A 12406-nucleotide genomic window follows, 5' to 3' on the forward strand; every position below is an offset into this window, starting at 1 on the left:
AAGAATATCTCCATACAACTAAGAAGTGATTTCAGGACATATTGTTAAATGAAAAAAGCAAGGTCGAGAAAAGTATGTATAGTATGCTGTCATTTATATAAGAAGGTGGAGGATACATATCTATATATGTACATATCTATACATACCTATATATGTGGACGATACATATCTACATACACACACATGAATACATTTTTTATATTTAAAAAGTTGACTATAAACTATAAAAGAAAGTGGTTACCTATGGCAAAAGAAAGGAATAGAATGAAGAGGATTTCACTGAATATGCTTTGCTGTATGGCTTTGTCTTTAAGAAAAATGTGTATCGTTTATGTATTTATAAAATAAAATTTAAAAAGGCAATCTCTAAAAATCAAAATTAAAATGAAACAAGTGAGTCTAAGTTTATATCAAGTTGGTAGCACTGCTACCCAGGGAGAAACTAATCCAATTGACTTTATAACACATGACTTGATTGTATTTCCCCTGAATAGAAAAAAAAGAAAGGCAAATAACTCAAATACTGTTAGTACTCATAATGATGGTAGTGTTGGCATTGTTATCCTAAGACTGTTGTATGTGTATTGAGGAAAAAGCAAATGAGTTATTTTGTTAGTGACATAGAGAACTAGAGTTTTGTTGTTGTACAACGGAGACACAGATTTATGAGAGCATAAATGAAATAAGTATACCACTGTCCCGAATTTTAGTAGTAAGTATCAAAACGAACTAATAATTTTTTTAATCTTAATAATAAAAAAAAGATGTTCCTACCACTCTATATCAAAAAGACCTAGAAAAAATGACCAACCCACTATCTTTGAGCACTCTATTGCTTAGATTATGGTCTCTAAATACCATTTCCCACCAAAAAGAGCTAAGGCGCCTAAAAGAAATAGCTGATTTCATATTTGTGGCAAGAAATGTACAAGACAAGCAAGGAACACTTTGAAATTCCAAAAATCCAAGAGAGCTATCAAACAATAAAGAGTCAGGAGACAACTTGATGAGGCTCCTATGAGGCCAAAGGTAGGACAATTCAAGAATCAATAAAAACAATTAGTACAATGAACTAAAACACAATGAATATGTATAAATCCTTGAGTTTATGATACTAAACAACAAGAAAACCCTCCTAAATCTTTTTGAAGGATGTCAGTAAAGCAATTCATAATTTTGAGAACTGGTAAATATAGAAAATAATTGAGCATTTAAACCATCTTTCTTGCACAAACTATGCCTAAGGACAACCAAATAGTTGATGAAAATTTATTTTAATAGGTGTATTCCATTTAAGTTATGTGGACAGAATAATAAGATTTAAATTTCTCATTTTTCAAGTATAATAAATTGATGAATCTAAATCAGAGGTTATCAAACTATAGCCAGCAGGCTGGCCACCCATTTTGCCCATTTGTTTGTGTATTGTCTATGGCTGCTTTCATACTACAAAGACAAAGTTGAGTAGCTGCAATAGAGAATCTATGGCCTGTAAGCCTCAAATATTTACTATCAGACCTGTTAAGAAAATCTGTCAACCCTTGATCTAGACCACAAGCAGTAATGACTGCTACATTATAAAAGAAAGAGATAATCAAACTGTACATGTTTCGTAATAGAAGTAAACACCACCATTTATGAATTATTCTGAAAAAAATTGAAACTGAACCTAATCAAGCCTCTAGATCTAGCTACCAATTTCTAGGAAAGAGAGGATAGAGAAACATGTTAAATGATCCCATACATAATCAACAAAATCTAATTGTGGGAAATTTTGAAGACAAATGACTTAGGTTTTTCAATTAATAAACTGCAAAAAAAAAAAAAAAAAATTGAGAAGGAGAACCTAAAGGTTAAAAGAGATTTAAGGGACATATCAACCAATTGCAATATGTGGATCTTATTTGGATCCTGATTCAAAGAAACTGTAATAGAGAGAGAGAGAGAGAGAGAGAGAGAGAGAAACAGAGACACAGAGACACAGAGACACAGAGAAACAAAGAGAGACACATAGGGAAAATTTAAACACTGAGTAAATATTTGTTGATATTTGTAAATATTTGTGTGATACTGTTATAATTGTGTTTTAAAATATTATCTATAAGTGATACATACTAAATATTAATGACAAAATGATACTATGTTTGGGCAATTTGGCAGACAGGGGCAGGCTATAAAGGTACAGATAAAACAAGATTGGCTCTGTGTTAATAATTACCAAAGACAAAGGATACATGGACATTCATTGTGCTATCCTTTCTACTTTTGTATATGTTTGAAATTTTACACTAAAAATAATTTGTTAATGGGGGAAAATGCTAAATAACTTTTCAAAGCATTTTCAAACAGTACATGTCCTGTAATGCTCAATTAATCTAGTACAGCCTCCTGATGGGAACATATCCCATAGCCCATAACTCATCTCTCCCTAGCCTCCACTGAGACTCACTGCAATAATGATTCACAGTAACCGAAGAGATTGGCTAAATCTCTCAGGTATACTGAGGCAAAAAAAAAAAAAAAGTGAACTTAAGGAGAAAAATCTAGTGGAGTTAGTAGTTAAATAGAACAATGCATTTTATTGGATAATTAATTCAAAGGAAGAAAATTCCCAGGACCAAGTAAGAATTTAGGGTAAAGGAGAAAAGGGACCCTTATAAAGGTCATCCTTTTTACTGGAAAAATTTCCCCTCAGTTCTTGTTATCATTGTAGGATTTGACAAAAGCTCTATGGCTTTTTGAGGGAGATTAAATGGCAAGACCTCCTTCCAGTCTGTCTCTCAGGGTAAATGGGAACTGACAAAGAAAGATGAAAGGTGTAGTTTTTTTTTGTTAGAAAAAGGAGAGTCTGAGATGCTTGGCTCTCATAAGTTAATGCAGAGATGAAATTAACCTGATTTTACAGCTCATTTTATTTTGCGTGGGCCTTTTCTTTTGGACCATATGAAAAAGAAGAGACAGGCAGGGGGACTCTAGGTTTTTCCATAATGGGATGGACAACTTTGGGAAGATAACTACTTGACTAAGGAGAGCTTGGGTCTAGTTACTCACCCAGAGGGGGCTGCAGCATACCCCCATTCTTCTCACAGTTCCCAATAGGCTGGATTTCAGCTGAGTCAACCAGCCGCCAGAAGTCATTCTTGTTGTCGCTGCCATCAAGGCGCAGGCGGAGGCGAGCACCTGTCAGTCCAACTACTGTGGCAATACAGGTGGATGTGGTGTTCCTGGGGTCCTGTGCTTCCAATTTCATGCTGATCTTGAACTCGTTGCTTGGAGGTGTGTAGGACTGAGGAGAACAAGCCATGGGGATTAGGCAGACTAAGGTAAATGGCATTTTCAGTAATGGTGTTAAGAGATGGAATCTGAAAATTTATGCTTTAGACTCAAAGTGGTTACAGCTGGGCCAGGGACAACCACCCTGAATTATTCCCTAATACTGAGGAAGGGTTACATGCAAAAGGAACATTGACAGGTAAGATGAAGGGGAAAAAACTACTTTCTACTAAAGCATCAAGTATTGACTCACACATGTTAGAAAAGGACAAGTGTGCCTCAAATGATCCTAACTTAAATGCTTTCTCATCCTATCTTCCTTCCCTAACTCCCTAATCCTCTAGGTGTTTATAACGTTTTCTTTTCAGAAATCACCTTATTTACCTATTATATCTTTAGTGTCTCTTCATGGAGCATTTCAGTATGTTGGTCTGTATATCCACCACACAGACTATTGGGGATTAATTTTTTTCTTATTTTGGCATTATTTTATAAATCAATTCATATTTTTAAAACAATTTTAAGTTATAATTGACATACAATAAACCATACACTTTGGTAAGTCTTGACATATGTATACATCCACGATACCATATACATCACATACACCTTTGAAACCATCACCACAACCAAGATAATGAACATGGACTTGTTTTCTTATGTCCCTTTATAATTCCTCTGTCTGGCCTTCCCAGACTCTTGTCGCTAGGCGGTGATCTACTTTCTCAGCATAACTATCTTGAAAGTCAACCATATTGTTGAATGTATCAATAATTCATTTTTGTTTTTTTTTTAAGGACTTTTTAAGAGCAGGTTTACATTCACAACAAAATTGAGAGGAAGGTACAGAGATTTCCCATATATATCTGCCCCCACATATGTACAGTCTCTTCTATTATCAGCATCCCCCACCACAGTGTTACATTTGTTACAACTGATAAACCTATATTGTACATCATAATCACCTGAAGTCCACAGTTTACATTAGGGTTCTCTTGGTCTTGTACATTCTATGGGTTTGTTCAAATGTATAATGGCACACATCTACCACTATAGTATCATACAAAATAGTTTCACTGCCCTAAAAATCCTCTGTGATCTGCTTATTCATCTGTCCCCCACTCAACCACAGGCAACTCCTAATCTTTTTACTGTCTCCATAATTTTGCCCTTTTAAGAATGTCATATAATTGAAATCATAGAATACGCAGCCTTTTCAAAGTGGCTTCTTTCCCTTAGTAATATGCATTTAAGTTTCCTCCATGTCTTTTCATGACTTGCTAGCTCATTTCTCTTTAGAGCTGAATAGTAATCCTCGGTCTGGTTATAACACAGTTTATTTATCCGTTCACCTACTGAAGGGCATCTTGGTTGCTTCCAAGTTTTGTCAATTATGAATGAAGCTGCAATAAACATCCATGTACAGGTTTTTGTGTGGTCATGAGTTGTCATGTCCTTTGGGTAAACACCAAGGAATGTGATCGCTCCATCACATGGTATGAGTACATTTAGTTTTGTAAGATCACCAATCTGTCTGACAAGACGGTTGCACCATTTTACATTCCCACGAGCGATGAGTGAGAATTATTGCTGCTCCACATCCTCACTAGCATTTGGTATCAGTGTTCTGGATTTTGACCATTCTAATAGGTGTGCAGTATTTCACTGTTTTAATTTGCTTTTCTGTTATCTGCTATCTTTTTTGGTGAGGTGTCTAAAATGATTGGCACATTTTTAATTAAGTTGTTGGCTTTCTTATTGTTTTTAAGTGTTTGTTGCATATTTTGTATAACACTCTATTATCAGATGTCTTTTGTACATATTTCCTCCCAGTCCGTGGCTTCTCCTCTTATTCTCTTGACAGTGTCTTTCACAGAAGTTTTTAATTTTAATGATGTCTAGCTTATCAATTTTCTTTCATGGATCATGCCTTTGGTATTGTATCTAAAAACTCATTATCATACCCAAGGTTACCTTGTTTTTCTCTTATCTTCTAGGAGTTTTATAGTTTTAAGTTTTACCTTTAGAGTTGTGGTCTATTTTGAATTAATTTTTGTGAAAGAAGTAAGGTCTGTATCTAGATTCTTTTTTTTTTGCATGAGGCTGTTCAGTTGTTTCAGCATTATTTGTTGAAAAGACTATCTTTGCTCCACTGTATTGCCTTTGCTCCTTAAAGATCAGTTGACTATATTTATGTAGGACTATTTGGGGGCTCTCTATTCCGTTTCATTGAGCTATCCATCTCTTCTTTTGCCAATATCACACTGTCCTGATTATTGTAGCTTTATAGTAAGTCTTGAATTTGGGTAGTGTCAGTCTTCAAAGTTTGTTCTTCTCTTTCAACATCGTGTTGGCTCTTCTGGGTCTTTTTGCTTCTCCATATAAACTTTAGAATCAGTTTTTCAATATCCACAAAATAACTTGCTGGAATGTGTATTAAGCTTGCACTGAATCTATAGATCAAATTGAGAAGAACTGACATTTTGACAATATTGAGTCTTCCTATTCTTGAACATGGATTATCCCTCTGTGTTTAAGTTCTTCTTCGATTTTATTTAGTTTTGTAGTTTTCCTCAGATAAAATTTATACTTATTTTGTTATATTTATACCTAAGTATTCCATTTTTGGAGGTGCTAATATGAATAGTATTGTTTTTTAAAATTTAAATTCCACTTTTTAATTGCTGGTATACAGAAAAGTGACTGACTTTTGTATATTAACCTTGTGTTTGGCAATCCTGTTATAATTGCTTATTAGTTCCAGGAATTTTGTCAATTCTTTTATATTTTCTACATAGACAATCATGTCATCTGTAAACAAACAGAGTTTTATTCTTTCCTTCCCAATCTGTATATCTTTTATTTCCTTTTCTTATTTTATTACAATAGCTAGGAGTTCCAGTATGATGTTGAAAAGAAATAGTGTGAGAGACATCTTTCCCTTATTCCTGATCTTCGCAGGAAAGCTAGTTTCTCATCATTACATATGATGTTAGCTATAGAGTTTTTAAAAATAGATATTAGTATGATGTTGGCTATAGGTTTTTTACACATATTATTATTCAGCATAACTATTACACTCATCCATATTGTTGAATGTAGCAACAACTCTTTCTTTTTATTGCTGAGTAGTATATCCTAATGATGAACATTTGCTGTTTCCAGTTTTTGACTTCTACAAATAAATCTATGAACATCCATGTATAAATCTTTGTGTGGAAATAGTTTCTATATTTCAATACATATTTTAGAAATATCTAAAAGTGGAATGGATGGGTTGTATGATAAATATATATTTAACTCACATACAAGAAAATTTACTTTTTTACAGTGTATAATTCAATGATTTTTAAGTATATTCACAGACACAAAAATTACTCCATCTATACTGAGAACATTTGCATCATCCCCCTCCCCCCGAAAAACCCCATACCCATTAGCATTTTCTCCCCATTCTTCCCTTAGCCTAGTCCCTAGAAACCATTAATTTACTTTCTGTTTCTATGGATTTGGAGATTTAATACACAGATATTCTAGAGATTTAATATAAAAGGAATTTTCAATATGTGAGTAGCTCCTTCACTTAGCATAATGTTTAAAAAGTTCATCTACAGTGTATATCAGTACTTAATTTTCATTGCTGAATAATATTCCATTATATGCATATACTACGTTTTGCTTATTCATGCATCATTTGATGGACATTTGGGTTGTTTTCTCTTTTTGGCTATTAAGTATAATGATACCTTCAACATCTGTATATAATTTTTTGTGTGGTCATATGTTTTCATTTCTTTCTCTTGGTTACATATCTAGGAGTGAAACTGCTGTGTCATGGTAATTCTACATTTAACATTTTGAGTAACTTTCAAACTGTTTTCTAAAGTGGCTATAGCATTTTACAATTTCACCAGCTACACAGAGGGTTCCAATTTCTCTACATCCTCACCAACCCTTGTTATTGTCTGCCTTTTTGATTTCAGGTAGATGTGAACTGGTATCTTATTACAGTTTTGATTTGTATTTCCCTAAAGACTAATGATGTTAAGCATCTTTTATGTGCTTGTTGGCCATTTGTGTGTATGTGTGTGTGTGTGTGTGTGTGTATTCAAATTCTTTGCCATTTAAAACAGGTTATTTATTTTAACTGTTGAGGTAGTAAAAGTTCTTCATATCTTCTGGATACAAGTTCCTTATCAGATACATAATTTGCAAATATTTTCTCCCATTGTGTGGGTTGTTTCACTTTCTTGATAGTATCTTTGGAAGCACAAAAGATTTTAATTTTGATGAAGTCCAATTTACCTAGTTTTTCTTCTGTTGTTTGTGCTTTTGGTGCCATATTTAAGAAGCCACTTCCTGATCCAAGGTCATGAAGATTTACTCCTATATATTTTTTCTAGGAGTTTCACAGTTTTAGCTCTCATACTTAGGTCTGTCATCCACTTAGAGTTAATTTTTGTATATGGTGTGGAAGAGTTTCATTCTTTTGCATGTAGATAGCCAGTTGTTCCTGTATCAGTTGTTGAAAATCCCACTGAATTATCTTGGCATGTCTGTCGAAAATCAATTGAGCATAAATGTATAAGTGTATTTCTGGACTCACAAATCTAATCCACTGATCTACATGTCTATCTTTATGTCAGTACCACAATGTCTTGACTACTGTAGCTTTGTAGGAAGTTTTGAAATCAGGAAATGTGATAATTGGGTGTTCTGTTGACTTGAATTCCAAGCTCCAGCTCATTCCTTAGATTTGGGAAATTCTCGTCCACTATTTGTCTGAAAATACTTTCTAGTCACTGCTCCTTTTCCTCGCCTTCAGTAATGCCCATTATTCTTATGTTTCCTCTCCTGATGGTATCAGCTAGTTCTTGTATTTCTCTTTCACTATTTTTCATTCTTCAGTTTCTCTCTTCTTCCTTCTGATTTCTTTTTAGATTTCTGTCTTCGATATCACTGATCTTTTCCTCCATGGTCGATTCTATTTCCCAAGCTTGCTATTTCATGTAGTGTGTTCTTCACTGAAACCCTTTTGAGGGTTTCAATCTCCTTGCTCTGTTCGTCTAGTTGTTTTTTCAATTCCTGAAATTGTTGACTTGAGTTGTTTTAGATCTCGTTGAATTTTTTCAGAAGTACCATCCTGAATTCTGTCATTTAAGTCGCATATTTCTATGTCTGTAAGCTTATTTTCTGGAGATTTTTCTCTTTCTGAGATGCCCTGTCACCTTGGTTGTTCATGGTGTTTAATGGATTATTTTTTTGCCTGGATATTAATGGAAGTGCATTCTGTTGCTTTTCTAGAAAGAAGATTTATTACATAAAGGTCTCTCTTTAGTCTGCTGCAAAGAAGGTGCTTTTCTTTTGATTTCCAGTAGATGGTGTCTAAGCCTCTTGGATCCCTGCTTTATATAAAGCCTAAATGTCTTTTTTATTTTCTTGTAGATATTTAAACACACTTGCTACTCTCAGTTTCAGTCCCTGTCAGTGCTAGCAACAGTTTTGGTAGTGTTTGCTCAGATTCCCCTGGGGCTCCGCAGTGATCGGTCTCAGAGGATATGGGGGGATGGGCCCTTTGGGTTGGGGGCTTCAGGCTGCAGTTCAGCCTCGGTTTTGGAACCGGGGCCAGTAAAAATCAACTGTTGCTTCTCTACTGTCCCGTTCCGCTTCTGTGCTTTCTGCCCTGATGACTGGGACCTGCTGCTGGCTGCTAGAAGTTCCGGTACTTCCAGGCAGGTTGATCAGGGAAGCCGCTGCACCTTCACCCCTTCCCCTCCTCTTGCAAAGAGCTCCGATGGCTGTGGGAGGCAGCTTCTTTATTTCTCCCAGTCCACCGCCCGGCACCCAGGGTTCTAACCCGTGGTAGCTCTTATGTGCAGATCCCATGCTCAGATGTGCTGGTGTGCAGTTTAGGTGTTTTCGTTGAGTTTTAGATGTTCAGCTTATTGTTGTTTCAAGGGGAGAGATCTGAGGATGTCTCTCACTCTGCCATGTTTCCCAGAATCCTCCTGAAATCAGGAAATGTGAATCCTCTACCTTTGTTCTCCTTCTCTAAGATTGTTTTAGTCAAAACAATTCTGGGTCCTTTGTATTTCTATATAAATTTTAGAGCAACTTCTCAATTTCTACAAAATAGGCAGCTAGGATTTTGACAGGAATTACATCAAATCAATATACCACTCTGGAGAATATTGCTGTCAGCTATGTGATTTGCCAATATTTTCTTCATGTCTATGGCTCCACGTCTAAGTCTATGGTCAATGTCTTCTGAAGAGCAGAAGTTCTTAATTCTGACATAACTGACTTTGTGATTTTTTAAAAAATGGATCATGCTTTTGATAAGCTGTTTCTTAAGGTTTTCTTTATATGTTTTGCATATTTATTAGTTCATTCATAAACATTATTATTATTTTTTGCTGCTATTGTAAATGGGAGGTTCCCTTCCATTATATCTTCTACTGAGTTACTTTTTACCATTGAGTAAATGCCAGCTTTAGTACTGAGGTATTAATTTTTTTTCAAGTTAATGATATATTATTCAATTCCTAGTTTTATTTAGTGATTCTCTTTGCTCAGTGGTATGTTAAAGTTTTTCTGTCAAACTATTTTTCAGAGTAATTGAACAATTTTATATTTTCACCAGTAGTTTATAAAATTCCACTTGCTTTACATCCTTGCTAATATTATGTATGATCAGTCTTTTTTCATCGGACATATTTAAATAAATGTATAGTGATATTTCCTATGCTTTTACTTTCTACTTCCCTAATAAAATGTTGACCATTAATTCATTTGCTTATTTGCCATCCATATATTTTCTTCAGTTTATGTTCTAATCTTTCAACCTGGATTCCTTTTATTTATTTTCTTTTTTCCTTTTTTGGTCTGGTCGCATTGGTAGTACAATGTTGAATAGAAGTGGTAAGAGCAGACATCCTCGTCTTGTTCTTGACCTTAAGAAAAGAGCATTTAGTCTTTTACCATTAAGTATGATGTTACCTGTAGATTTTTCATTGAAGTCTTTAGGGTTTAGAATTTAAAAAATTCCCTTCTATTTTTGTTTGCTGAGAGTTTTTATTAGTAATGGACACTGGATTTTGTCAAATGCTTTTTCTGCATCTATTTAGATGACCATATTTTTTCTTCATTAGTGTGTTCTATGGTGAATTACATTCATTGATTTTTGAATGTTAAAAAATCTCGCTTTCTTGAAATTAAACCCCATTTGACCATGAGTTACTTTTTTATATTGTTGGATTCAATTTCCTAAAATTTTGTTTAAAAATTTTATACGTATTTTCATGTGGGATGTTGCTCTGTAGTTTTCTTTTCTACCAAAGTGTTTGCCTAGTTTTGGTATCAGAAATGCTTGCCTCATAGAATGAGACAGGAGGTATCCCCTTTTCTTAAACTTTCTGGAAAAGTCTGTGTAGAATTTGCATTATTTTTTTCCTTAAATGTTTGGAACAATTCACCAGTGAAGTCACTGAAGCCTGGAATTTTCTACAAATTAAATTTGTGTAACAGAAATAGTGCTATTCAAATTTTCTATCATCTTAAGTGAGCTTTGGTAATTTGTGTCATTCATGTAATTATCTATTTCATCTAAGTTGTCAAATTAAAGGCATAATTTTTTCATTATATTACTTTATTATCCTTTCAATATCTATAGTATAGTGATGTTACTGCTTTTGGTTCTGATATTAGTAATTTGTGTTTTCTCTTTTTATTGTTGATCAATCTGAGCAAGTTTATCACTTTTATTGATCATGCAAAGAATTGGCTTTGGTTTCAATTATTTTTTCTATCGCTTTGGTTTTTTATTTGATTGATTTATGCTCTAAACTCTTTTTATGCTCTATTTCCTTTCTATTTCCTTTCCTCTGGTACTTTGGGGTCAACTTATTCTTTTTTCTTTTTTTTTTTTAAAGTGAAAGCCGAGGTCACTAAATGAAACTTTTCTTCTTTTCTAATATAGGTGTTTAGTGCTATAATTCTCCTCACTAAATACTGCTTTGGCAGCATATCACAAATTCTTGAATGTTCTGCTTTTGTTTAGTTGAAAATACTTTCTAATGTCCCTAAATACCCCCGATGGTATTTAGAAATGTGATATTTAATTTCCGAATATTTGGAGATCTTCCAGATAACTTTCTGTTATTGATTTTTAATTTAATTCCAATGTATCAGAGAACACACTTCATATTACTTAAATCCTTTTAAATATCACAAGCCATATTTTATTGTCCAGAATATGGTCTAATTTGGTAAATGTTCTCTGTGCACTTGAAAAGAATGTATATTCTACTGTTGTTGGAGAGTGTCAATCAGGTCAAGGTGGTTAATAGTGTTGTTAAAGTCTACCATATACATGCTGATTTTGTCTACTTGTTCTTTAATCATAGAGAGGAGTATTAAAAGTCTGACTTAAATACATTTTAGAATTATTTCTCCTAACAGTTCTATCATTTTTTTGTTTCATATAAGGATTGTCTGACCCCTTAGCATGATATTACTTTCTTTATCCATGGTAAGATTCTTTGCTCTGAAATGTACTTTTATATTTACATTCATGTAGCCAATGTCAGTCATCATGGTGTATCATTTTCCATTCTTTTACTTTTGCCCTATTTGTGTCTTTATATTTACAGTGTAATTTCTTGCAAAGAATATATAATTGTGTCTTGCTTTTTACCAATATGACAATCTCAACCTTTTAATTGGGGCATTTAGACCATTTATAATTAATTTGATTACTGACATGGTTGGATATAAATCTTCCATATTGCTATTTGTTTTCCATTATTTTAGTGGTTGCTTTGGGATTCACAGTAAACATATTTAACTTGTCTTACAATAGTATACTTAAGATTCCTTCCCTCTTAGCTTTCAAGCTTATTGTTATCATGCATTTTACTTATACATCTGTTAAACATTTCTACAATGCAATATTATTACTGTTGTTTATACAAGATCTTTCATAGAGATTTAAAAAATAAGAAAAAACATCTTATGTCTATATGTATGTAATTAGAATTTCATTCCTTTGTGTAGATCTGTAATTCCATCTGATATCATTTTTCTTCTGCTTGATGGACTTTCTTTAACATTTCTTGTAGAGAGTCTGTTGGTG

The 12406-nt window shown here is 33.7% G+C and overlaps 1 protein-coding gene across 12 annotated transcripts in view; it reads right to left on the reverse strand.

The window, feature by feature from the left end:
• SCMH1 (Scm polycomb group protein homolog 1) overlaps positions 1–12406 on the reverse strand; it is a 111281-nt gene that overhangs the window by 77349 nt on the left and 21526 nt on the right. For 11 of the 12 annotated variants that reach the window (XM_015596238.2, XM_015596474.2, XM_015596433.2 and 8 more), the window contains one exon: positions 3052–3286. The exons of the other annotated variant lie outside the window; for it this stretch is intronic. In XM_015596238.2, the coding sequence (XP_015451724.1) occupies positions 3052–3286 (235 nt within the window). The remainder of the gene's footprint in view (positions 1–3051; positions 3287–12406) is intronic. 12 annotated transcript variants of the gene reach the window in all.

Source organism: Pteropus alecto, unplaced genomic scaffold (assembly GCF_000325575.1).
Source record: "Pteropus alecto unplaced genomic scaffold, ASM32557v1 scaffold170, whole genome shotgun sequence".
NCBI lineage: Eukaryota > Metazoa > Chordata > Mammalia > Chiroptera > Pteropodidae > Pteropus > Pteropus alecto.